The sequence below is a fragment of the Callorhinus ursinus genome, unplaced genomic scaffold (assembly GCF_003265705.2).
Source record: "Callorhinus ursinus isolate GAN/ISIS: 27379988/994484 unplaced genomic scaffold, GSC_fseal_2.0 scaffold46, whole genome shotgun sequence".
NCBI classification, from domain to species: domain Eukaryota; kingdom Metazoa; phylum Chordata; class Mammalia; order Carnivora; family Otariidae; genus Callorhinus; species Callorhinus ursinus.
Window position 1 is genome coordinate 5,969,791 of NW_027397108.1, and position 27,385 is coordinate 5,997,175.

Here is a 27,385-nt window from a genome sequence, read left to right on the forward strand (position 1 = left end):
GACTCATTAGAGGAGGGAAACATCTTTCATCTATTGCAAAAGAAAAAAAAAACCTTTCTTCTTTCATATAAGGTAATTTTCTTCATCCTCTATATGCAAGCCGTCACATTTGAATTCAGAGGTCTTAAGAGCAAGTTAAAAATATACAACATATCCTTTGGGTATTTTGTAAGTACCATCTCCACACAACTAGCTAAGAATTTCTATGTCTCTCTCATTTTGACCTTGAAATTTTAATTTGCATTCTTATAAATAGAAGCCAAAAATACATGAGGACAAAAAGATAAAGTGAAACAACAGGACTTATGTATTTAGGTAGTATCCCCTTGATGCTTCTGTTCTAAAGAGAATGTTCCCCCTCACCCCTTTTTAGGGGGAAAAAGGACATAATGTAGAAATGCAAAAATGTGCAGTGGAATTTGGATTTATTCTCACATCTTTTGATGTGCCCACCACCAGACTGTTGATCTCTATGGAAGAAACTACTGGATTTGTGCACAGAAAAGTTCTGGCACAAGTTCTTGACGTAAAATTTCTGCTCTATTTATATTTGATGAGTAAATCAGATTATCAAAATAGATTTGAATGGGTCAGAGTTTAAATTATAATTTTTTTCTGAATATAATACAGACATGAATAAGTAGATAAAGGAATATATGCGCTACAATTTTTTCAGAATGTCAAGGAGACCACAGTCCCTTACTTGGCAGCTTTTCCAAGGAAACTGGTAGAGGCTCTTGGGTCTCCAAAGTCACTGTGGTAGGCTGGAAGTTCTAGAACTCATTTGAATGAACTAGAACTGCTTTGAAAGCTATAGAGTTCATCTTACTCAGCACATTTTGTTCAATATGCATTGACTATTCATTTATTATCTGTCACTCTTTAGTTCTACTCATTCAACAGCTTTGACACCGAGTTGGTGCTTCTTCAAGATTATTCACTGAGTAAGTTCTATTTACATATTTCTATTGTAAGTCCTCTAAAGGTTCCCTGACCAACTGCTGTGTAGCTGGTACCTCCCCACAAACTTCTTTATTCCTCACCACCTATAACATACATCGCAACTCACCCATTTTAGACCAGTGGCGAGCTGGTATGTGTGTGTGGAATGGACTGGGTCCTCAGTGACAATGACTGGGTGTAGGGCACTGACATGAGGAGGTGGGTTTCCTGTAAAAGCTGAAATGCAAATTCAAGGCAAGGATGGCCTTGGGAAACAAAACAGATAATGGAGCCAAATCCAACTCAAGGCTTAGAGTCCAAAATCAGAGCATGAAACAAACATCATGTGGAGTCTAAATGACCCCTGACAGTCCTTTGAACTGCTCAAAATGTTCTATATATGTCACCTTCTTCGAACACACTGGTGGCTCCCTTGATGTTTCCCACAAGTCACACCTACCCAGTGTTCCCCTTGAGTCTCTCTCTCTCTCCCACCACACTTTGCCCCCCCTTCCCCCATGGTGAAGTTCATATATATCAGTTTCATGACTCGACTCTAGGGTGCAGACCCTGGGAAATAGACTGTAGAGTCCAGAAATACTCAAAAAAGCCTAAGAAACGGTTAATAAGCAGTGGATCTGCTGAACAGGGTTAGGAACCCTAACCCCCCCCCCCCTCCCCCCCCCCCGCCCCTCCCTCCCCCCTCTCTGATCCTCCCCCACTCTCCCTCCCCCTCTCCCTGACCCTCCCCCCTCCCTCCTTCCCTGTCTCCCTCCCCCTCCCCACCCTGCCTCCCCCTCTCCCTGGCCCTCTCCCACCCGCCCCCTCCCTTCCCTTCCCTCTCCCCTCCCTGACCCTCCCCCTCCCTCCCTCCTCATCTTCCTGACTCTTCCCCACATTCCCTCTCCCATTTCTCTGACCCCTCTCCCTCCCTCCCTCCCTCCCTCCCTCCCTCCCTCCCTCCCTTCCTTCCTTCCTTCCTTCCTTCCCATATTTATTTTGTGTCTACTCTTCTCGGGTACTCTTTTAGGTCCTGGGGATACAGCATCGCAAAACAAAGATTTCTGCCCTCCTGGAGCTTACAGATATTTAATAAAGGACATAAAAATAAGTAAATTAAATAGTATGTTAGATTCCTTTAATTTTAGTGGATAAAAGAAAAAGCAAGCGAGGGTAATGGGGTGTAATAGTACCTGGGGGCAAGGGGCAGTTAACGGCATTAAGAGAAGGGTTAGGGCAGGTAACTGTGAGCCAGACCTTCAAAGAGAAGAGGGAGGTCACCATGCATATATATGAAGGAAGAGCAGGAAGAACCACAACCACAAAAGCCTTGAGGTAGGAGCTTGCCTGGAAAGTTCCAGGAAAAGCAAAGTATAGCTGGAGCAAAATGAGTGAGGAAGGAGAATATAGGGATGAGGTCAGAAAAATAAGATGGGTACCCGTCATGTAGAACCTTGAGGGCTTTGCCCCTCTGCCCAAGTGGAATAGAGCTGAGAAGTTGCATGAACTGACTTAGAGTTTGAAGGCATCTCTCTGGCTGCTCTGTGGAAGATGAAGATGAAGGGAGGTCTCTTCAAGGGTGGCAGCAGGGAGACCAGTTGGGAAGCCACTAATTGAGGCAAGAGATGATGGCTCCTGGGCCAAGGTGGAGCGGTGGTCCACATGTACCTGTTCTCTGTGGTCCTAAACATACTGCACTGACTTCATAATTCAGCCAGCCTGTGCAGCATTGAAAAACAGCAGTCCAGAAACCCCCAGCAACATGGCTGTCAGTCTCCCTTAGCCCTCCTATCAAAGACCATGCCGTTAATGGTGGGGGTCAGAGTTTGGGTGGGAGCATGTCTTGGGCAGTTTTGCTGATCCATTTCCTAGAGTTGTCTAAAAGAGAGTATCTATACATTTATCAAATTTCTTCTAATGAACATATTAATGAATCATTAGTGTCATTGTTTGCTGCTTCGAGGATTACATGCTTCCTCCATTTACCTTTTTGGAATCTGGTAAACTAAATGTGTTTGAGATTATGAGATTCTTTTCTGCCTAATTTATTTCATAAACTGCAAATGTAAATCATACAGCTCTCACATGCAATTTCAGTTGAGAGGGTAACAGTGATGTTGCTATAATTGAGACATTCTCACTTGGGGGGGTTCCTGAAGAACCACTGAGTTGGAATGCCATTTCAATTTTTTTGAGGATGTTTTTAGTTTTAAAAATAATTTCCAGAGTGTCATTTTTGTAATTCTAATTTCAATTTATGGCCTAAACATTGCAATGAGCTTTGGGGGGTATTCCAGCTTGCTTTGGGTCTTCGTCTGCTAATGTTTCTTTTACTGCATCCATAGTAAAAGAAGAACATTTTTTAAAAAACTTACGACATAGGCATTTTCTGTGTCCTATGATGGGGCACCAAACCCTGCAGGGAAGCTTGTTGTTGTTGTTTTAGGGAGTGATCTTGTGGTGGGAGTGGTAGCTTTACATCTTTTCCACTTTTTTTCCATGGCAAGCAGAACAAGATAGGGATCTGTGGATCCTGACTGGGAAATGGTAGAACTGGAAGGAATCTTAAAAATGACCTAGCCCTATCCTTATATTTTGCAGGTGGGAAAACTGAGGCTTAGGCTAGTGAAGTAACCTGATGAAGGACTAGTATTTATATTATGTTTCCTGATCTTATTAAAATATAAATTATATCACACCCTATTATAGTCTATATCTGGCCATGTAAGGTGAGTGGCATCTAGGTTAATGGAATTCTTTTGGGATTTTATTAGAATTTATTATTTATTATTGTGAATTTTATCTTTGCTGCAATATTCTGTCAAAAGATGAATTCTTCAGATTTGATGGGACACATTCAGCTTGAAAAAGACAAAAGGATGGGGTTTAAAACAACTTTTCTCTCCTCATAGTTAGGACACTAGACAAATGATGAGCGGAATCATTTTCTCAAAGAGAAGATGCTCAGCTTTGTCTTTCCAAAGCTGAAGTGAAATGCTGTGTCTTGCTGTGTATTGTCATCCTGTAGAGATTGACGATCCTCCTGGTAGGGAGCCACAGACTTAGAAGTCACCACTAGCAGGGAGAGTCACGCCTCTCTGCAATAGACAGTATGACTATAATGAAATAAGGCTGCAGCTCAGACCACAGAGAAGTATCACTGGTGGCAATGGAGGTGTAAACATAACCCCATTAATGGTCATGCCAACAGACACAGGCAACCATGCATAATAGAATGAACCCCAAAGCCGGGGCCCCGAAGTGGTGTGCAAATTCTGGTGCTTCATGTTCTCTAGGTGATCTTGGACAAGATGTTGGACTTCTGTTACCTCATTTGTAAAATGGGAATGACATTGCGTACCTTGTCAGGGGAGAAGGCACCGAGGTACAGAGTCAGAGAGAGGCATTTTGTAGGACATCCCATGGGACCCTGTGGGGCCTGTTACCGAAAGTGCTTCCTTGTCCTGGCATCTCTATACCTCTGGTGGACAGTGCAGTGAGCTCCATGTGGAGCTGTGAAACCCTGCTCAGGGCACTGACACCTCTGCTGAAATGAAGGGGTTGAGAGGTCTGCTTTTTTAGTCATTCTTTTTTAGAAATATTGAATTTTATCAGCCATAGTGTGGGTGTGTAGCTCTGGTGGCAACTCAAATGGGAATTCCTGATAAATTAATCCTATGGTACCTCAAGGCGAAGCTGTCTCCCTTGTCCGTACTGCCCTGATGATTAGCGTATTAGGCAGTGTTCAAAATCGCCTGTGACTTTCTCTTTTTTGGGTTTCTCCAGCACCGTGGACCTCTGCCTCTGATTTCTGGGTGTATCCCATTAGCAAGGTCTTGAGGGACCTGGTTACCTGTATGCCTTTTCATTCAGCGAAGGGGGCATTGCTATGCTGAGAGCCTAGTGTAGGGGATGCTGTAACCAGCCACCCAGATCCCCTGGAGGACGACTAGAGCTCTGCTCACACACAGCCCCTGACATCAGCCAGCTGTGGGAGTTCTCTCCCCCTGAAGACTATCACCACACCCACTGACTGGCCGATGCAGGAGGTATATGGGACTGACCTCTCATACCATCTTGGGAGCCTTCCTGGCTTCACAGCCCCCCACAGGGCGAGCTGAGGGCTTTATTGGGCATTTCAGCTAAGTTTCTTCCCATACCCAGTCCTGCTTCCATCCTGTCCCTGGCACAGGTGGCAATTCTGTAAGCACTACCTAAGAAGCCTACTGTATGCACACGTCCTCCTCGGATTCTGCTTCCCAGAGACCTCAATCGACGACAGTCGTTATCGGTACAAAAGAGTGTGTATATGGATGTGTGTCAAGAATGTTTTCCTTGCTCTTTGGGGTCTGCTCCTGAAAATGAACACCCCCTCCGATATCCCGCCTTGCCCCTCACCTTCTCTTCTTCCCACAGTTTCTCATTGTTCTTATCCTCATCAGGATTTACCGGCCACTGAATTTTAAGTTATATCACCTTCTCTTAGGAGTGGTCTGCGTGTCCAGGGGCAGGAGTGAAGGCAGGGGAGTGGGGCTGGTGACTGCACTGGGCATTTCCAGTCTTTGAGTCAGAACTTTGCAATTCAGGTAAATAGTTTCAGAGAATTAAATGTTTTCTTCCCATTTCCATCTTTAACCCCTTTGCAACTAAATAGAGCAGGTTTCTCATGGTAAGCCATTTTCAAGCATTCAAAAGCCCAACCAATTAAAAGTGAATTTTAATTTTTGTCTTTGTTTTTTCTTGTGTAGATTTTATTTTTTAAAAGAACAATCTGAAGTCACATCAGCATGTTGGCAATGTTTTGCTTTGGATGGTGGAGTGGTAGGTCGTCTTTTTTTTTTGATAGTTACTGTTTCTGGCCCCCTCCACCAAATTTCTAAACAAAGAACATGTATTACTTTTATAAATGAAAAAATATATATATATTTAAAGATTTATTTATTTATTTTAGAGATAGAGAGAGGGAGGGAGAGGAGGAAGGGGTAGAGGGAGAGGGAGGGAGAGAATCTCAAGCAGATTCCCTGCTGAGCACAGAGCTCAACACATGGCTTGATCCCAGGACCCGGAGATCATGACCTGAGCAGAAATCAAGAGTTGGCCACTTAACTGACTGCGCCACTCAGGCGCCTCTCTCTGTATTTTTAAGAAAACCCCCTTACTATATCCTGTGCATGCCACTGGCAGGTATGGTAGGAAAGCCCTAAATGCTCCTAACCTCTCTGAAGTGAATATCCTGATGGAGCCCGGTGGTAGGACTGGAGGGCTTTTCGGTCAAGGCAGAAGAAACCACTAGAGGACAGGACATGTTTCACACTCTGGCTTGTAATTTCAGAACTCTGCCTTTTTTCAGCACAAATTACAGAAAAGAAGATGTGAGCATCCACAGGCTCAGTTGGGAAATTTCATCTCTTTTTACAGATGTTCATTAACATAACAAAACATTAGAGAATGTTTAGCCTGTGCCCTTGTCTGTTCTAAGCAGAGACTGAATGAAAAATATGTCAGAAGTAAGCCAACTAGACTGGGAAAGGCATTTTCATACAGAAGAAAAAAAAAAAAAGACGTGAAATATGCGGTCACCAAAGAAGGACCACCATGTTTTATTTTGTAATTATGAAAATTTGTCTCTTTTGACAAGTGAAATGAATTTAGGCACTCAGGCATGGGGAGAAAGTTGAATTGTCTGAAAATGAAATCAAAGTAAAAATGAAAAATATAAATGGGTGTTTCATATTCGCTAACATAGGAATCATCTTTTAGATCTGACATTTTGAAGCAATCCCTGAGAAACTTGATAGCTCATACCTCTGAGTAAATTATGGTCCTGAGCAGTGTGGAAATAATTGAGAATGTTTGTTGTTTTAAAATAAATGTAATAAATCTGCGATGGCATTAGTGGTCTGTAATATAGAGAGTACCATTTTATACCCTGAGGTGTGTAATGTGCTAAGATCTGCATCACAGGGAGCACATTTATGCAGACACAGTGGATGTGGCAGCACCTGGATTCTCACACATGTACATTTGCGTGTATTGCATGGAGTTGACCAAAGAGGAGCGCCATCTAACAAATAGGTCACATCTGGCTCCACCATATCCTAGAGGTGTGGCTCAGGGCAAGTCATTTCCTTTCAAAAGGGGGAACATTGATGAAACTGTGCCTTCCAGGGGTGCTGGGAAGATTGATAAGCACTCATGCCATTGTTGCTATTATTGTGGGTGTGAAAACACCTTCAACCACAGTGCCTGGCATTGAGAAGGGCCTTGCTGAATGGTAGTCAAAAATTAATTCTGAGTGTTATACGAAAACAATGGATCGTGGATCACCACATCAAAAACTAATGATGTATTGTATGGTGACTAACATAACATAATAAAATTTAGAAAAAATTAATCTGAGCACTTTTCATAATCTGTTTGTGCTTTGTGCATATGTGTGCACTTTGTGTGCATGTTTGCATGCATTTTGTGTGCGTGTGTATATATATACTTTGTGTATGTGTGCTTTGTATATGTTTGTTTGCACTTTGCATGTGGTTTTTTTTTTTAAAGATTTTATTTATTTATTTGACAGAGAGAGAGAGAGAGAGAGAGAGAGAGAGAGCACGCACAAGCAGGAGGAGTGGCAGGCAGAGGCAGAGGGAGATGCAGATTCCCCGCAAAGCAGGGGGAGCCTGATGTGGGACTTGATCCCCGGACACCAGGATCATGACCTGAGCCGAAGGCAGTCGCCCAACCAACTGAGCCACCCAGGCGCCCGCATGTGTTCTTTATATGTGTATGTATGTGCATGGATATATTTTGTGTGTCTACATATGCTCTGTGTGTGTACTCTGTGTGTGTACTCTGTGTGTGTACTCTGTGTGTGTGTGTGTGTGTATTTTGGTTTGGGCATCTTCAAGGAATGACGCACCTTCTAGGACCAGCACTGAATTATTCTTGTACCCTTGTAAGCCTGCAGATCAACTGAGGAGAGCTCAAGAAATGGTGCTTTGGTTTTCAAATGAGCAACTGTACTGGCTATCTCAGTTCCCATGTATCCTTAAATACATTTAAATATACTACACATGCTTAAATATATATGTGTATATATAGTATTATATTTTAAGTGTGGGTACTTTTTAACCACTACCCAGTAAAGTTTTGGGTATCTTACATCATTTAGGAATGGATGAGCCCACAAAATGTTGTCTTATGGGCAACTAATGAGGTTAGGAGTCTTGAATTTTTTTGTTAGTTCTATGGAAAAGGGTGATTTATTCCAGACAGAGACCCTTTGACCAAACTTGAGTAAAGGGGATTCATGATTAGAAACTGAAGTATGACACTAAATGGAGAAAACTGGCTCTAAGTCCTTTCCATCCGTGTCTGCTTGTCTCTCCACTTCCTCCAATTTTCCCCTTCTCTCTGGGGAAATGTGGTCTCTTGACTTTGCACATCTACCCCAACCATCTGACTGTTCCAATTTTTTACTTGAAGCTGGATCTTTCTGCTTTCTTAGTCCACATGGGTGCCCAAATGGCCCCTTGGCTTGACCTCCTCTGATACCATTATCCTGTTCTCATCCATTTTTTTCCTTCCCAGAAGTTTCCATACCTACATCATTTATCTGTGTGTTTGCTTGTGTGTTATTCATCTTCACCACTGGACCTGTGCTTCGTAAGAGCAGGTGGTATATCTGTCTGGTTTACTCAGCCTCAGAGCCTCCCATGGCGCCTGGCACGCAGGAGTTGCTAAATAAATATCTGCTAAGTGAATGAATGGATCAGCAGCAGCCTCAGACCTACACCCTGTGTGACTCTTTGTGATCATCTTTCATTTTGACCCAGTCAGCATTCCTATCACATTTTTCTAGCAATAGCCCCCCACCCTATACCCTGTTTTCCTTTGGCTCCAGGCCCAGCTAATCAGCACATTCCATCTTCTAGCCACAATAACCAGTTTAGGGTTGCGCTTGGGATCCACAGTGATCCAGTGAGATTTAACTCTAACTTTTACTGGAACTATCAGGAAAGGGGTGGCTCCGCTCTGAGTCTGTGTTTCCAGGGCTTCTTGCATCTGTTTTGCTGTGCAAGAATGAAGTCGGCACAGAAGAAAGCTAATGCAAAAGGTAAAGAGAAACCAAGTCCTGATGATCCTGATGAAATTGTTCGAGCCCATGGGTCCAGCCTTACCTGCAGCAGTTGCCTCTGGACTTTTCTATTGCATGAGCCAAAGCATTCATCCCTCTTCTTCCCAGCTTTTTCTTTTTAGTAGGCTCAGCAGACTTGGGGCCCCTGTTCTAAATCCCAACCATTTTCATCCTGAATTCACGTGATAGAAAGGCAGACAGCTGAGAACAAAGATTCCTTGGGATGTGCTGGGACCCAGTCCAAGTTTCTGAGAGCCCTGGGGACAATTCTGCTAAGTTGCTACTAGAGAGACCTGGTAGGGTAGGTTTTATTTTGTTCAAATAATGTTGCTAAGAATATTTTTTAAAAGATTTTATTTATTTATTTGAGAGAGAGAGAATGAGCATGAGCCGGGGGAGGGGCAGAAACTGAGGAAGATAGACAAGCCGACTCCCAGCTGAGCATGGAGCCCGACACAGGGCTCGATTCCAGGACCCCGAGATCATGACCCAAACCGAAGTCAGGCGCTTAACCGACTGAGTCACCCAGGAACCCCACTAAGAAAAAATTTAAAAAATAAGTTTGAGTTGAGCTTATGTTACTTTCAGCTGGAGCATCCTAACTACAGATGCCTTCTAGGGAGGAGTTTACTCAGAGCTGAGTAGGTCATGATGTATGCCAGTCCTTTGTAAGCTGTCCACCCCGGTCCCGGCAGCTGTGGTCTGAAGGTCAGCGTCATGTGGCCTGTTACATGCTCAGCAGGAACATGGGAGAATCTTATTTCAGGAGGTGCAGGAGCATGAAAGGCAGAAGAAATGATGGGCTTTTGTAGTATAACTGATAGCATCAGTTTATGAGACTATGTTGAGGCTGAGCTGGAGGTGCAGGAAGAAGTGGTGAAGTCTGTGGGTTTTTGGTTGAACTCTCGGGGAGATCCTGGAAGAACTGTGGAGTCTTCCTGGGTGTGGAGGTGGAGAAGGGGGAACTGGTAGCTGAAGTCTCCTCCAGCTTCCTGCAGGTAAAACAGAGCTTGTATATCTTCCCATAACAGAGGACTCTTGACATCTTTTCTTTGTCAAGTCCTATTTCCTTCTTGGTGTTTCCAAGTCTTTGGTGCATTTGACAATTTCTGTTGTGTAGCCCCTAACTTGGGCTCTATGCATGGAGAGTCCAGCAGTACTAACCCTCCACTGAGGCCCTAATTTTCCCCTTCTGAATTTCACTTACAGAGAAGGAAAGTGTCCCTGCAGCACATAGCTGAAAACAGGGCCTCTCTTGGGGTGGCATCAAGCCCAAGGGTCTGAGAGCTTGGAGAGAGGGCCCTTTCTGCTAAGGATCCAATAGGGAGGATGGTTTGTGGGGGGGTGAGGTGGGGAGAGGTTCCTGACAGGTCACTGGAGCTTTTCTGTGAAAGACAGAAAGGACTCCTGTGCCAGGGGAGACGGAGCCTCTTTGGAGGAGTGCAGTGCTGGGAGAGACCAAAACCAACCAGAGGCTCCCTTCCAGAGGAGAGCAGAAGGAGGGAGCACTAACCTTTGATGGCTGCCAGCCTGATGGAAGCCCAGCCCTGCTCCCACCTGTTCACTATGCAGTTAGGGAATGTCCCCTTTAACTCAGTTTCCTTCTTGGTAGATAAAATGGAGGTGAGAAGACATGTATGGCAGGCCTTTTAAAATTATTAGATGAGAAAAAGCATGTCAAGTGTTGTGTGGGGCTCTTGGCAGACAGGATGCGCTTGGTCAGGCCACTGCTGCTCTTCTGATCTCTCTCTCTGCTTTCTTTGCATTAGATGTGTGTACCTGGGCCCAACAGTGCCCAGGAAGATCTTTTTTTTTTCGTACTTGGTACAGTACCCAACTAATGGCAGGTGCTTAGTATATATTTGAGTTCCTTCCTTTATGGACTCCATGAATTTCTATTGAATATGTGCTCTCTGCTGTGATCTGCATTAGGCACAGTTGATGCATCAGGGACAAGGCAGATGTCATCCCTACCCTCACGATTTAGCAGTACGAGGAGCTGCCCCTTGCTCGTTTCTTCCTTGGGTCATGCCCTCTTTTTCCTTCCAGCTGTACTGTGAAATAGGTGTTATTATCCCTGACTTACAGAAAGGCATCTGTGACTCAGGACAATGTGAACACTTGGATATATGAGGGAATAAAACAGAAGGGTACCTGGGTGCAGAGAGGCCTCTAAGACTTTTACTTGTGGACAGAATCCGGGCTGGGGCCTCTTGTGTAGGCTAGAGTACACTTGAACTTCTCAGATCGAGGGGAGGGGATGGTATGGTTCATTGAAGTGGCTGAGCTCTCTTCTCTGATTCTGGTGTGTGTGTGCGAGACAGAGAGAGACAGAGAGACAGAAACACAGACAGAAACCGAGGCAGAGAAAGACACACAGAGAGACAGTGAAAGACAGAGAAGGAGGGAACAGAGGGAGACACAAAGGGACAAAATGGACAGAGAGACACAGAAGGAGACAGAGTGCAGAGCTGTACACAGGGAGGATGGGTCCCAGTGGAAGTACTTCTTGAGCTTACATGAGTGCTAAAGCAGAGGCCTCCACTTGCTAAAAGAAAACTATGAACAACTGTTAGGTCAGGAAAGTGCTCCAGGACACCCCTGCTGTGCCAGAGTTCCTCAGCAGAGGTTGCTCAGCTTGGCTGGGGAGGGCCTGAGCTGCTGTAGCCAGCCGCACCAGCAGGGGGCAGGGCACGGGGCTGTGTGGAAACGGGTGAGTACTGACCATTAGACACTTTCATCCTGCACCCTGAAGGTCTGTGGGGCATTGGAATGATGGAGATGTGTCAAGTAACTCCTATCTAAGAGGCAATTTCAGGTGGATGATCTCAGCTTATCTCATTTAATGGAAAGGCAAAATCGAATAGTTGTTGCAAGCCCAGCCAGGCCGACCTGGGTTTGTACCCTGACTGCTACTTAGTAACTGTGTGACTTTGAGCAATTGATTTATGGCTCGCTAAACCTCAGTTTACTCATCTGAAGGACGGGGCCGGTGGTTTGGCAGTTAACTAAATACAGCAGAGCCCGCGACATGCTCAGCATAGAGTCAGGCCCAGGGCGTGTGCTGTGTGAATGTTAGCCCTGCCCAAGCCCACCGTGAGTGGGGGCAGCATGATCCCCACTCTCACTAGTGAGGAAACAGAGGCTCGGAGGGCTTTGATATTTACTACGCTTCTGTGGGGTGGGGGGTCCTCACAGCTGCTGGGGAATGCTAGAATCCACAACCTTCTCATCTGACTCCAAAGCCCTCTCCGTGATAGATTATTGATTTTTCTTCTCTTTTAATAACACTGGTTCACTGTACAGAGTGGCCTGGGAGTTTGTAAGTTAGGGAGTCAGTTGCGGCATATGCTGTATTGCTCCTGGGCACTGTCATTACCTTCTTGGGTTTTGGGGAAGGTCTTTCACACTAACAACAATGCCCCTTCCCCACCAGGACCCTGGTCCTGGGGAACACTGTTGTCTGACACAAAAGGATAATTTTGTTTTATAAAAACATGTTTTAAAATTAGACTAACAAAGTCTGTGCGTGTTAAAAAAAAAAAAAAAGCCAAGCGAAATAGAGGGTGCAGAGTCAAAAGGGAGTATCTCTTCTAGTTCAGACTCCCAGGTCCCTCTTCCAGGGGCAACCATGGAAGTTGTGGCAGTTTCCTGCTTTTAAAATTTTCAAAATTTTCTACCCATTTGCAAGTATTTGTGCTTTTTTGTGTACATGTATGTGTGTCTACCTACCCTTCATTAATACCAGTGGGTTCTTAATATAATACACATACACACACACACACACACACACACCATGCCCTTTTGTGCCTCTCAATTAGTTATCTTAGAGAATATTGTTTATCAACTCCATTAGATCTAACTCATTCTTTATTCATCTCATTACATGAATCCTTTTTTCATGGTTCTATCATGTTCCACTCTATGTACATACCAAATCATTTACTGTTTATTTACTTTTTATTGTTGTGTGACATCTACCCCCACCTCAGTGTTTGCTATTATAAACTATACTACAGTTAACATAGTTAGACATATGGCATTGAACACATTTGAGAATATAGCTGTAGGATGAAGCCGTGGAAATGCACTCCTCATTGGAGAGCCGGTGTTATTTATAGCTTTCACAGATATTAGCAAAGTGCCCGCCTCAGAGGTTGCACCAGGTACACTCTCGACCTGCAGTGTAGAAAGACCCTCATCATTACCTCTGTGTATGAACAAACTTGTTGATATTCATTAATCAGACAGGTGAAAAATGGAATCTCGTTGATTTGATTTGCATTTCTTTAACATTAAATGAGGTGGTGGTGTGCTTTTATTAAGCCACTTACTTATTAGCTAATTATTAAACGGTTACATTAATTGGCTATAATTATATCAGTATAATTTGTTGAAACACTTGTACTGGGTCCCAGCCCAGACATTCTCAAGGGCATAGGACATGGGATGATTGATGGCTTTCTCATAACTTAATTCAGCAGGTCAGTTAGAAAGGCTAAACTGGATTTCTTCTAAGGCAGGCTGTATGAGCCTTGCCTCTTAGAGTAAGAGGTGGTAAACTTGTCTTTTAAAGGGCCAGATATGTAATTATTTTAGGCATCGTGGGCCAGATGGTCTCTCTCAGAACTTCTCAACTTTGCCACTGTACTGCAAAAGCAGCCAGAACCAATATGTAAATAAATGGGTATGGCTGTATCCCAATACAGTTTTATTTAAAAAAAAAAAAAAGAAAGTCAGGGAGCTGTATTTGGCCCATGGATTGCGGTTTTCAAAACCTCGTTCTACACTGTGCATGAGTCAGTGTCTGGAGTGGGTGTCAATTTGCTGATTCCAATGGCCTAAGTCTTATATACCTGAAACACATTGGTTAATATGCAGTGTACCTGAAGAAATGAATAAATACAAGTCTATGCAGGCACTTGGACATTCAAGATCCTAGGCTTTAGGACCGTGTCTCCCTAGAGAGTGACTGAGGCTGGGACTTCGAAAGTTTTCCCCATTGCATTCATACCTTACCCTCTTGTTAATATAACATCTCCTTACCCTGAATACACATTAACTAATTGAATTTGCCCAGCACTGGCCACCCTCATGGCATGCACAAGCCTAAAACTATTGTTTAGGAATTGAAAGAGTAGTCCTGCTGCTCCCGGGGGTCAAACAAAACTGCTCAGGATGGGAACTCAGGGTTGAGGGAGGCACTGCACAGCAGTATGAGGGAGGTAAGTACTGTTGGCCAAAGCATGAAATAAACACTCCTGGTGCTCTGGGGGTGACGGCTGCAGAGGGTGTGGAGGGTAAATGGGAGGTTTGGAGGAGGCAGGAAGCAGCAACAGGCTCTGAGCCGAGGGTGGCATCTGGGCAGGAGCCAAGTGGGGCCTGGTGGGTTCCCAGGAGAAACCAGACTTGAGGAGACGTTAGAAGGGGACTTTGGTTAAATGTGTCATGGACACATATGATTTGAACAAGTGCTCTGATTTATTCGTGTGCTTTGTTGCCCGTGGACCCCTGTGCTTCCATCAATGCCTGGAACATAAGGAGGCTTAGTTAATGTGGAGGTAATGAATACGGCGAAAAGACTTTTTACAGTCACTGTGACAATTATACATTTACCTATCAAGTCATGTGAATAGAACCTATCATATAACAAGTGCACAAAGTTGTGGCTGTTAATGCCATCAGCTCTTACCACAGTGGGCTTCAAACGCAAAGACAAATAATAACTATGAGAGCAACAGCTGTGCGCTGATGGCGTACACTCTACAAGTTCCAGTTCCAAGTACTTTACATGAATTTCCTCCTTTAATTTTTACAGTACCTTAGGTAGTACACAATGAGTACTGTCGTCGTTCCCTTTTACAGATGAGAAAACTGAGTCACAGAAAGATTAACTACTTTACGTAAAACTCTACAGCTAGATGTAAGGTGAAAGTATACCTCTGGTGTTTGGAGCAGTGGCTCTCAAACTCCAGCAAGCATCAGAAGCCCCCTGGAGGGTGTGTTAAAACACAGATTGCTGGGCCCCACTCCTAGAGGTTTTGACTCAGTGGGTCTGGGGAAAGACCCAAGAATCTGCATTTCTAACAAATCCCCCTTTGATGCTGATATTGCTATCCTTTGATAACTGCTGGTTAAGAGAATTCTGTGGCTGTTTTTTTTTTTTTTTTTTAAGGTGGTCCCAGGGAAGGCCAATTTAGTTAATTTCTGGCTCTTCTTGAACCCCCCAAGAACCTTTTCAGCTCCTTAGTGGTGCTGCTGCTCCTTCTCCTTCACCCTTCTCCACCTCTAGGGCTCCAGCCAATTCAGCCAGCATGGTCACAAACTGAACCCCAGGGGACAGACATGTAGTTGCTTAGAGAAGTGCTCTGTCTTTTCTCTGGGAAGTCCTGAGGGGTGGAGTTCAAGGTCCAGGCTCCATCTTGGAAATGATGCCCCAAAGTTTTACTGCCGGTGGCTGGAGTGTGCTTGGGTTCTGCCTGAAACGCAAGCATGACTCTTCTCTAGTTTTAGTGTCTTACCCCTTGCAAGTGCTAAATTACCCCATAAACAAAATACATCTGGTGTTTGACTCATGGAAAATATTTCTCTATGGTTGAAAAGAAGTGTGTGGACAGTCTGACTCCATTAATTTCCACTGGAGTGACTCTGAACCATCTGCTCGGGCTCTGCTGCAGGGGGAGGTGGGGGGCCGGGCCACATAGCAGCCAGCCTGGGAAGTGCAGTATTGACTCCATGGAGCTGTCGGTAGGTGCCCATGTCACTAGGGTCCCTCACAGGCTGGAGGAGGCTTCCCAACACTGCTCTGTGCACTCTGGACCTGAGGAGTGCTCCGGTCCTAGTAGAGATGACCTGGACCCCAGTGCCTGTTTCCCCCTGACTGGGGAGCTCCTGGGTTTGCTGCCATGGCCAAGATCCCTGTGATGTCCGTGAGGCCCAGGACAACAGATACTTCCTGGTACCTCCAAGCAACTTTTCTGGTGTAGTTCTGGGCTCTCCCTTCAAGGCTCACAGGAAGTGAGAGGGGATTCCTCTGGGGACCTCTGGGACCTCGCTATTTGGAAAGAACAAGACCTTTGTGGCAGAGAGGCCACCCTCTTGTGCCACAGGGGCCACTAGCGGCAGGCTGGCCTTTGAACTGGCACAGATTTGGGTTAAAACCTGATTTTCCTCACCATGATCACACGCCCTTTGCCAAGTTATTATTAACCTTCCTGACTTTTGTATCATCATCTTTAAAACAGAGACTTTTCCTAGCCAAGGTGACAATCAGTTGCATATCAAGTCACTTAAACAGTGCCTGGCACATAGAAGGTGCTAGAAGAATGATGGCTGTTAATATTATCAGTATGAATTCTATGATGCCCCATGATGACTGCCCGCACTGCCTATCCCCCTTGCCCCGCAATGTGCATACCTAGTATAATCACCTCTCCTTGAGTGAGGGCAGAATAGGTAAATATGATGATATCTTATGATTTTGAGTTAATCCAGAAGGAGATTATCTAGGTGGGCCTGAGTTCATTGGACAAGTTCTCAAATGGGACTGGACCCTTCCTGAAACTAGAGAGGCTAGAAATGTGAGAGAGTCAGTGAAGGGGGCTACATGGCAAGGATCTGACAACTACTTCTAGTTGCCAGGAGTGGTCCACAGCCAATAACCAGTGAGACATCGGGGACTCAGTTGTATATCCACAAGGAAATGAATTCTGATCATAACCTGAGAGCTTGGAAGATACCTTTCCCTTGTCAAGTCATCAGATGAGAACACAGCCTAGGTGGCGTCTTGATTTCAGTTTTGTAGGACCCTGATCAGAGGACCCAGTTAAAACATGTCCAGCTCCTGACCACAGAAACTATGAAGTAAGAAATGTGTGTTGTGTTAAGCCACCAAATTAGTAATAATAAAAATAATAGAAATGAGCCAAGAGATAGCATCTGCCTCAAAGATTATGAGAAGTAAATGCAATGGTTTGTATAGAGCATGCAAGGTAGCTACATAGTAGGTACTTGATGGTAGTACAGATCATCTGCCCAGTGAAGTAGTCCAGCTCTCCCTCCCCCATCAGGAACATATTCTTATTTCAAACCCCAGCCTATTAGCTGGGATCCTGCTGCGCTCCTGCTCATCCTCTTAGGTGTTGACTCATGTCTTGCCATGATCTTGATGCCCCCCCCGTGCTTGGGCAGCCTGAATGTTGACCACTGTCCGCATCGCCTCTTTCACCCTACATTTTTGCTAGAAGTATTTTTCTATCTGTTCTTATAAGGCTGGCTCATCTTTTAGGTCTCAGCTCAAATGTCACCACCTCTTAAGAGCCTTTCCTGATCATTCAGCTGAGCTCTTTTTCCTCCCTCACCATTCTTGGAGTCCCTGGTTATTTCCTTCACAACACTTTCTCAGTTCTGTCTGGTTGTTTGTTCATTTTGCTCTGGTAGCCTCTTGGGTCCATGAGACCAGATGCATGTTAGTTTTGTTTATTGTTGATCCTGGTGCCAGTGTGGTATGAAGCATGAGCAGGGGCTCAGTCCATACATATGTGCAGTGCATATGTGTACAGGTGTGACTGTGAGGAGCACCACCACACCAAGCCCATACTGACCTCCAACCCTTGTCAGATTGCCTGAGGCCCCTGTCCTCACCGCTCTGGACACAGCAATTAATTCTAAAGAGCTTTCTTGTGGGATTGGCCTGTATCCAGGCAGCTGGAATTCCTCATCCACACTGCAGAGGGCATTCTTCATCCCAGTTCCTGTCCAAGCCCTCTCTGTGCAACTGAGTCCTGTTCTCCAGATTTCCACCACTGCTCTCTCCAGATACTGTGATGTAGCCTAAATACATTCGGATACTTGCCTCCATTTCACGAGGATACAAGTCTGGAGTGAATCCTGGGACCCTGAGTGATGGAAAGGAACAGATTAGGTTCTGCTATGATACAGATACGCTATTCAAATCTAAGCTCTGCTGTTGACTAGCTTTCTGACATCAGCAGTAAGACATTCCCCTGAGCCTCAGTTTCCCCATCTGTAAAATAAGACATTTATGTCCCCATGAAAGGGTGGTTGTGAGGGGGATATGAGATATGTGCAGAGCACGTAGCTCAGGCCTGGAACTTGGAAGATGTTCCAACATATTAGTATTCTCCCCAGCTTCCCCTTCCCAGCTTTAAAAGTAGAAATCTTCTTCAGCAAGAAAAGACCAAGTGCAGTGCAATGTAAGTGACAGGTGAATAAAGATAACTGATTGTGGGACCAAGATGTGGATACTCATGTCAATGCTCGGGAGTCTGGGCATTGGGGCAGGTCTGGTCCACACTTCTGCTTTGCACTTCTTCAGGCAGGATTCTCCTTCCCGTGGAGCATGTTATCACCAATGGGACCATTTCCGTATTCATCCAAAGCTCCTGATTAGAGGCTCATGAATATTCAAATTCTTGTCTCCCCTTATTTGCCTGACTATTAGCATTCTGTCTCTAGGCTTATTTTGCGGTTTTTCTCTAGTGCACATTTGTTTAGTGATTCATGCTTCATCGTCCGATATGACCGGTTTCAAGACAATCCCAACTATTACCCGTTCTCAGAAAGCCTGGGTCTCCTCCCTGCTCTGGCTGCCAGGTTTTCCTTGCTCTTTCCACTCCCGGAGACGGGTGGGTGGTGGCACAGCCTGCAGGGTGCCACTTTGGGAACTCACTTCTGCATTTTTAAAATTCATATTGATAATAATAATTCAGGACATGTGTCTATCACTTCAAATTTTACAAAGAGATTTCATATCATTCTGTTTTACAGTCTGGCTTTTCTGCAAATGCAAAATGCTAACATTCTTTTCTGTATGGGACCATGTTTCTTTTCCTTCTGAATATTTAACAACAAGATATGAACAAAACAGAATCTGTTTTAAAGCCCAGCTGTACAACAATTTCTCACAATGGCACAATGTAGAAGGGGATTTGTCCTATTCTCTCCATGTGCTGTTTGGAGCTTTGTTTGAAGTATGTTCAGCTCTGTAGGAGATACAGAGTGTATTAATTTCCTATGGCTGCTGTAACAAATTACCACGGACTTGGTGGCTTAGAAAAACACAAACTTATCCTCTTATTGTTCCAGAAGTCAGAAGGCTAAAATGGGTCAGCAGGACTGTGTTCCTTCTGAAGAGTCTAAGGTAAAATCTTTTTCTTTGTCTTTTTAGCTTCTAAAAGTGGCGTGCATTCCTTGGCTCACAGCCCCTTTCTCCATCTTCAAAGCCAGCATCTTCAGTTTTTCATCTCTTTGTCTGACTTCAGCTTCTGCTCTCTCATCTCCTCAGACGCGGACCCTTCCTCTTATAAGGATCTCATGATGACAGTGCACCTGCCCAAATAATCCAGGGTAATCTCCCTATTTTGAGATCCTTAATTTAATCATATCTTCACAGTCCACTTTGCCATGTAGGATAACGTGATCACAGGAGGTCAGGACAGGAATAGCTTTGGTTAGCCATTGTGGCTGCCACACTATCTTTCTGGGTTAGTACAAAAACCCAGATTGCTTGGAACTGACACTTCCTTGCTTGTCTAGGATGTGGATCCTCTGGCTTGTTTTCTTCCTCTCTCGGCGTGGACTATTCCTAATAGCTGCCATGAATTTCTTGGTTGCAGGATCACAGTGTCGCCATGGGATACACAGAAGGCTTGTGGTAGTGGGTTTGGCAATAAATACCCAACTTTCTGGCCAGATATCTGTATGCCCAAAGCATCCTCCTTAAATGCAATACCAATTTGATCCCTACAATCACCTCTGAAACAGGAATTATCACTTCCAGTTAAAGCTAAGGTGAAGAGAAACTAAATAACGTGCTGCCTATCTCGTGCAATATGGTGCGTGGATGCTGGTGCCAGATGGGCCTGGATTTGAATCCAGGTCTGACTTTGTTACTTTGTGCATGCTACTTCACCTCTCTGAGCCTCAGGTTCTTCATCTGTAAGTACCTAGGTGTGAGTGTTAGATGAGGAAGGGCTTATAAAATGTTTGGTGTAGAGCCTAGATCAAGGCATGTTAGCTGTTTCCTCATAATTATCGTTACCATTAGGGTTAGCACTGTTACTGAGAAATGCACTTCTGTGCTTGCTGAAAGTCATTATAATAAAACTATTGACATTGCTGTTTTTATTGCTACAGACTGGGGGCATGCACAGAAGTGATTCCCTAAGATTTCTAACCCCTAAAGTTCCCTAAAACCTGGAAGGTCCAATTGATTGGGCATATCCTACACAACACAGCAAAGGGCAGAGTGCCTTGGTGCACTATCACGTTTGATCCCCAAACCAAAGTCAGGAGGTATGTACAATTACTGCCCTCGTTTTACATATGAAGAAAATGAGGCTGGGGGAATTGAAGGGATTTATCCATCGTAATAACAATGCTAATTGTTAAAATCAGAACCTCCTGGGTCTGCCAGAGCCTATGCCCTCCACTTTGCTGAGTTGGTCCCTGGTGGACACCACAAGCTGTGCTCTGCTCTCTCATCTCTGACGGTAGATGCACCCTGCAGCTTGGAGGCCTGAAAGAGCCCAGGGAGGCTGAGAGCCAGCTGTCAATTAGAGCTCATCAGGATGCCACTGTCTCAGGCAGAAATCAGTACTTGTGACTCAGTCCCCATCTCACTGGGCTCCTGTCCCACAGAGCAGTGGGAGCTGTGGGACCCCTGCGGCATTTTCTCACAACTGCCCACAGCTATTTCTCCTCATACGTGCCCTTCTTGATCACCGTAAAAGTCAACATTTACACTGACACTGATATTAATGTTGAAGCACAGGGAACAACTGGGGGAATTTTCTTTAGAATAGAAAATGTCCAATTTCCAAAGATCTGGCTAGAGCACAAATAAGCATTGACTTCAGTCCTTCAGCCACTGCTGTGCATACCAACAGGGTCCTGGCATGGCGCTGAGACAACCCAGGCTTCTAATGGGGTGTTTGTCAACAGGAGGATCTATGTGGGGCTCGTGGAGGTCTTGAATAATGTATAAAATCCACACGTTAAGGTTGATTAAAATCCTAAGTGCATTCCATCTGGAGCAAAAGGCTCTTGAGTCTCTGATCATTGAAAGTCATTGATCTTCAAGGACTTTTGTCCTCACGCTGTGCTCCAAGACAATGAATTATGGGACCATTGGATCCATGGGGAGACCAACATGAACACAAGAGCTCATAGGGACATCTCCATGTCACTTGATATGGAACGGGAAAGCATCATATATTTGACATTCATAGAGTCAGCAAAGAAGAAAAAACATTTAGAATTTATTTCTTTTGCTACTTTTTCCTAGACAGAAAGTTCAAAGCAAGGAAGGGGTGAGATGTCAGTTACTAGCATAACGATGTTCTGAGCTTCATCAGGGCCATGTGTTTGATTATCAAGATTTCTAATGTTATTAGGGCACTGGGAATTTTTGACCTCTAATCTGGCTTGTGGGAAACAGACTATGAACCTGGATTTCCTGGAAGAGTGGTGTTTGAAGGAGCACCAAACAAGGGTGTGATCCCACTAGGAAACCACTCACAGGAAGGCCTTGATTTATCAAGGCAGATGCCAGGATATCCAGACTCCAGGGAGAAAACTTGACCCTGCCCAGGACACTCTCTATCCTATGCCTGTCCCACCATTGTGTTTTAGAAGCTTAAAATAACTGATTATCTGGTTTCACAGGTTCACAGATGGAGAGGAATTTTGCTCCAGGATGAATCATACTCAGAGTCTTACCCATACCCGATTTAGATGAGACTTAGATGAGATTTTGGACATAGAGTTCATATTGGAATGAATCTAGAATTTTGGGGATACTGCGATGGGGTGAATGTATTTTGCATGTCAGAGGGCCATGAATTCGGCGAATCAGAGGATAGGGTGTTATGGGTTAGATTGTATCCACCTCTAAATTTACATGTTACAGTCCTAATCCCTGTACGTCACATTATGTAGGACCTTGTTTGGAGACAAGGTCTTTATGGAGGTAATCAAATTAAAGTGAAGTCATAGGGTGGGCCCTATGACCGAATGGGCCCCAATCCGTTATGACTGGTGTTCTTATAAGAAAGGGGAAAATGTGGGGGGAGCGCCTGGATGGCTCAGTCAGTTGAGTGTCCCACATTTGATTTTGGCCCAGTTCATGATCTCAGGGTTGTGAGATAGAGCCCTGTGTTCGGCTCCATGCTGAGTGTGAGCTTGCTTGGGATTCTTTCTCTCCCTCTCCCTCTGCTCCTCCCCCTGCTCTCCTTCTCTTTCTCTCTAAATAAAATCTCTGTAAATAAATTCTTTTTTTAAGAAAGGGGAAATTTGGATGCAGAAAAACTGTACACAGGGAGAGTGCCAGGTAAAGAAAAGGTAAAGATTGGGGCAATGCTTCTACAAGCCAAGAAGTGCCAAAGATCACCAACAAACCACCAGAAGCTGAGGGAGGACTGGACTAGGTTTCTCCTCACAGCCTCAGAAGGAACTGACCCTGACAACAACTTGATCTTGGACTTCCAGCCTGAGACAATACATTCCTGTTGTTTAAGCCACTTTGTGGTACTTTGTTACAACAGCTTTAGCAAATTTTGCTGTGTTAGCTGAAGGATTACTTTGTTCAAATAAAATTTGATGAGGAGTCTATTATGTAAAGCAGACAAAAACTCTGGTTGAAGTGGGGTTTGGAAACCTGGAGACTTACTTGGTGTGTTCTCTTTTCCCCAAGGTAGCTTTGGAGGGGCTCTCTAGAAGCCCCAGATTATAGTTTGAAAGTCACTGACTCCTCTAAAAATAGTAAACAATGCTGACATAACTTGGCAGCAACAATTAGTGAAGGGGCAGCAGCTTCAGGAAGCACTGTGTAGAGGAGGATTCAGAGTCTTTGCTTAGCCTCAGGGGGGAAATGTAGTGATTGATTAGTGATGTCTGTCACAGGCGTGGTAGTTGGGAGGGGAGCAACATGTAACAACTGTGTTCCATCCCTGGAGCAATAGAACGCCTTGATTTGGCAAAGAGCAAGTCCGACAGCTTCGAGAGAGGAAATGACTGGCTCAAAGCCACATACCATCTCTAGGATTAGAAGGGATAGGTAGTGTTTCAAGCCTGGTTCCTATATGCATGAGATTCCTTCTCTGTCTATAGATTCACACTGAATCACTGAAGAGAAAGAACATGGCATCCATTCAGGGAAGTTCATGTTTCTAAGATTTTTTGACCTAGAGCTGATGTTTATGTCTGTCTTTATTCTCCTCACATTGCTGGTTGTATTCTTAGAACATCCTTTGCTCCCAAATCTCTCTATATTGAGCCTTTTTTGTAGTTCAGTCTACTACTTCCTCTCTAGGAGGCATTTTCTCTAGACCAGTGGTTCTCAATCAGGGGTAATTTGACACCCAGGGTACATTTGCCCCGAGGCAATGATGATTGGGCACATTTTTGGTTGTCACAACTGCAGGGAGTGTAATGGTATCTGGTGGGTCAAGGTCATGGGTGCCGCTCAGCATCCTACAGTGCACAGAATAGCGAAGAATGAGGCACCTTCAAATGTCCTGTGCCAAAGTCAAGAAACTCTGCTTTAGAGTTATACTCCTTGATCCTCATGCTTCTAGAAGCTCCCTAAGAATTGCCGTATTTTTCTTTTCTTCCTCTCCCAGAGCCCTACTTCCTAGAGCCTTCTCTCTGGTCACCTTCCCATAGAAATTCCCAGCCTGTGTTGGCCTAGAGGGGGAAGCTGTGCTGAAAGTGGCTGGGATGCCTTGCCGGGGTCTTGACCATATTTTCCTGGTGAGTATCACTAATGCCCTGGAGCCTTGGAGAAACAGGTTCTGGTGAAGGGAACAGTGAGGGGACCATAAGGGCAAGCTACTCTCCCGAAAGTTGTTTTGCAGATTCTGCTTCTCTCCCAGGGGCATCATTGCCACACTGACCATATGCACCAACCCCTGGTAATTGGGTTTAGAGTTTCTCTCACTGGGCAGGATGCTGGAAAGGTATTGTCTGAAGTGGGACTTGGGTAATGGAAGGGGAATTTAGTTATCCCTTCTGACTCTATTTTATAGGGTTTCTTGTTTCTATTTCTAGAGAAGAAAACTTACTTTTTAGAATATCGTTCAATTTTAGAAACAGGTTCTTAGTAGCTCCAGTTATGGGCTGTGCCAGAAGTCTGATGGTATTTGAAATTGTCTGTTTACATATCTGTCATCTGTCTCCCCTGCTGGACAAGAGTTCCTTGAAGTCAGGGACCATATTTTGTTCACTACTCTGTCTCAGTGTCCAGCATTATGCTGTGTACAGGAAGCCCCAGCCTAGGTTTGCTGAATGAAGGAATGAAGGCATTGACTAGATGGGGGTTGAAGCCAAAGCTCTGTTTCTGTGTGTGTGTGTGTGTGTGTGTGTGTGTGTGTGTGTGTGTCTGTGTCTGTGTGTCTGTGTGTTTGTGTGTCTGTCTGTGTGTATTGAGTCACAACAACGGTAACTGGCACATAGTAGGTATTCGGTAAATACTTGTTGAATTAATGGTTGAGTTTTGCTGCTGTCTTAGTGTTTGTGCTTAGCATTTAACATATAATAACTAATTTAAATATCACCACAACCACAAGAGGTGGGTACTATTCTCTCCACTTTACAGCTGGGGATGCTAGGGTCAGAGAGGTTTAGTAACTTAATCTAAGTCACACAGATATGGAATGAGAGAGCTGACTTGAGTTTTGACCTGGCACTAAAATGTAAGCTTGCATGTGCTACATCCTCACTTTTGATGTCAAGCAAGGATATTTGAGGCCTATCTTGTACTCCATGAGGCCATAGAGAGCTTCTGCATAAGAGATGAGCCAAATGAAATCAACATTTTGGAAGAGGCATCAGGGAGTAGGGGTAGATGCAGGAGGTCAGTGCATATCATGGGGAGAATCATCTAGACAAGAACAAAGGGAAGGCAATGAGAAGGGTGGGTGGCTTGAAGGAAAGAGAAGTTTCAAGGATATGCATGGACCTAGAGGCTAGGGAATGCAGAAAACGAAAGTATTTGGTTGAAAGAATGCTTTGTTGGCTCTATCAACAGCTTCCAGACTCTCAGGCCTCTGGCTGTCAATATCCCTTACTAAGGTAGGGGAGGTAAGGGTATATCTACTGATAGCCGCTCCAGAGTCACATAAAGTGGTGGGTTGGCACCTCAGCATCCACTATAATGAGCAGATTGTTGTTTAGCATTCATTCTGCAAGAAGCACATCCTAGAAAGTAGATCATTCAGAAGACAGGATCAAAGGAGATGATCTGAGTTTACGACTTTTTAAAAAGCACTTCCCAGCTGCTTCTTAAGTCCCTTTTTGGCTTTCCTATGGGTCTTTAGGTCACAGATCCTTCTTGGGAGTAAGGAATGGACTTAAAAAGAAGAGCCTATGCCACAGGTAACTGAGTCGATGTGTAGGAAAAAGCAACAGCCCCTTTGCAGTTTTATTGCTTGTTTTGTTCACAGTTACCTGCAATATGGCAGGGCTGCAGATGGATAGAAATATGCTTCTGTGTAACACATTTACAGCAGGGGGAGAAACGCCCCCCCAAAACACAACTGCTCAACGCCAAAAGCAGTCTTCACATTTCCTAATCTGTGTTGCTTTCTGAATACAAAGAGACAGATGATTATTGCAATAATGGACAATTGAGCTGTGGTCAGATGCTCAAGAGGTACTTTAAACAGTTGGTCATAAATATAAAAGCAGAGTATTATGATTCACAGGAGAGGAAGATGAAAGCAAACCCTGGTAACGGAGTCTGAGATAGAGTTTATAGCTGGGATTCAAAGCTGGGGAAATGTAGTCTTTAAAGGAGAAAATAAAAGGGCTGGGCTGGGCTGGGCTGAACCTGAATTCTTCGGGGATGTGTGATGGGACATTGGAGGTCTCCCCCACCAAATCCCCCCACAGGAAAGACTTGTGGCCTGGGCTCTGTGGTCAGCAGATGGCCTTCAGCTGTCATCCCCCTTCAGGGATTGCTTCAGCTGGAATACCCACGAACAGTGAGTAATTGAGAGGACATGGGGCAGGTTGAGCAATGGCTTCCCCAAGACATCCATGTTCAGAATCTTCAAATCTGTTACCTGACATGGCAAAAGTGACTTTGCAGATTATTAATTAAGTGATTAAGGACTTTAGATGGAGAGATTATCCTGGATGATCCAGATGGAGCCTGACTGTAACCACAAGGGTCCTTGTGAGAGGGAGGCAGGAGTGTCAGAATCAGAGAAAGAGATATGGTGATGGAAGCAGAGAGAGAGCAGAGATGTGATATCAGAAGCAGAAGTTGGAAGGATGCCTTTTGAAGATGGAGGAAGGGCCACAAGCTAAGGAATGCAGGTATCTCTAGAAGTTTGAAAAGGTAAGGAAACAGATTTTCTCCTAATGCCTCCAGAAGGAAGGCAACTGTGCCAACACCTTCATTTTAGCCCCCTAAGACCTCTAGGAAACTCATACAGGGCATAAGGATGCAGCCTTCCTAGCCCAAGACAGGGCAATGTCACAGGCAGACTGTTCTAGCTCCAGTGTGCCTTGTAGGGGCAGCTAGGACTATGACTGGCTTCCCCTCTGCTCACTCCTGCTTCCTGCTCCTCCCTTTCACAGGTGTTGATCCCAAGGACACTCCCTAATATGCATGCTGACCTCCAAACACTGTCACCAAGTCAGTTTCCTGGGGAGCCTATGCTGTATTGATAGGTAGTGTTCCATACTCATCCAGAATCTGAGCTCTGGGTCTGTCTTGCTTCCCAACTTGGTACGCATGGTTGTGTTGCCTTGCCTCTTCAAGACCCAGTTTCCTTGACTGTGAAATGAGGATAAAAACTCCTACACAAAGGCTTATAATGGAGATTGACTGAGACCCCACATGTGTACCATGTGGTACAGAGCCTAGCTTGAGATAAATTCTTAATACCATTCTTTTTTTTTTAATTTTTTATTGTTATGTTAATCACCATACATTACATCATTAGTTCTTGATATAGTGTTCCATGATTCATTGTTTGTGCATAACACCCAGTGCTCCACGCAGAACGTGCCCTCCTTAATACCCGTCACCAGGCTGACCCATCCCCCCACCCCCCTCCCCTCTAGAACCCTCAGTTTGTTTTTCTGAGTCCATCGTCTCTCATGGTTCGTCTCCCCCTCCGACTTACTCCCCTTCATTCTTCCCCTCCTGCTATCTTCTTCTTTTTCTTTTTTCTTAACATATCTTGCATTATTTGTTTCAGAAGTACAGATCTGTGATTCAACAGTCTTGCACAATTCACAGCGCTCACCGTAGCACATACCCTCCCCAATGTCTATCACCCA

At 44.6% G+C, this 27,385-nt stretch overlaps 1 protein-coding gene across 1 annotated transcript in view; it reads left to right on the forward strand.

Moving 5' to 3' along the window:
* Window positions 1-23,812: 23,812 nt before the first annotated feature.
* Window positions 23,813-27,385, forward strand: part of CDH13 (cadherin 13) — a 1,106,386-nt gene continuing 1,102,813 nt past the window's right edge. Inside the window, exon 1 of the mRNA XM_073882334.1 lies at window positions 23,813-23,845. Within this exon, the coding sequence (XP_073738435.1) occupies window positions 23,813-23,845 (33 nt within the window). The remainder of the gene's footprint in view (window positions 23,846-27,385) is intronic.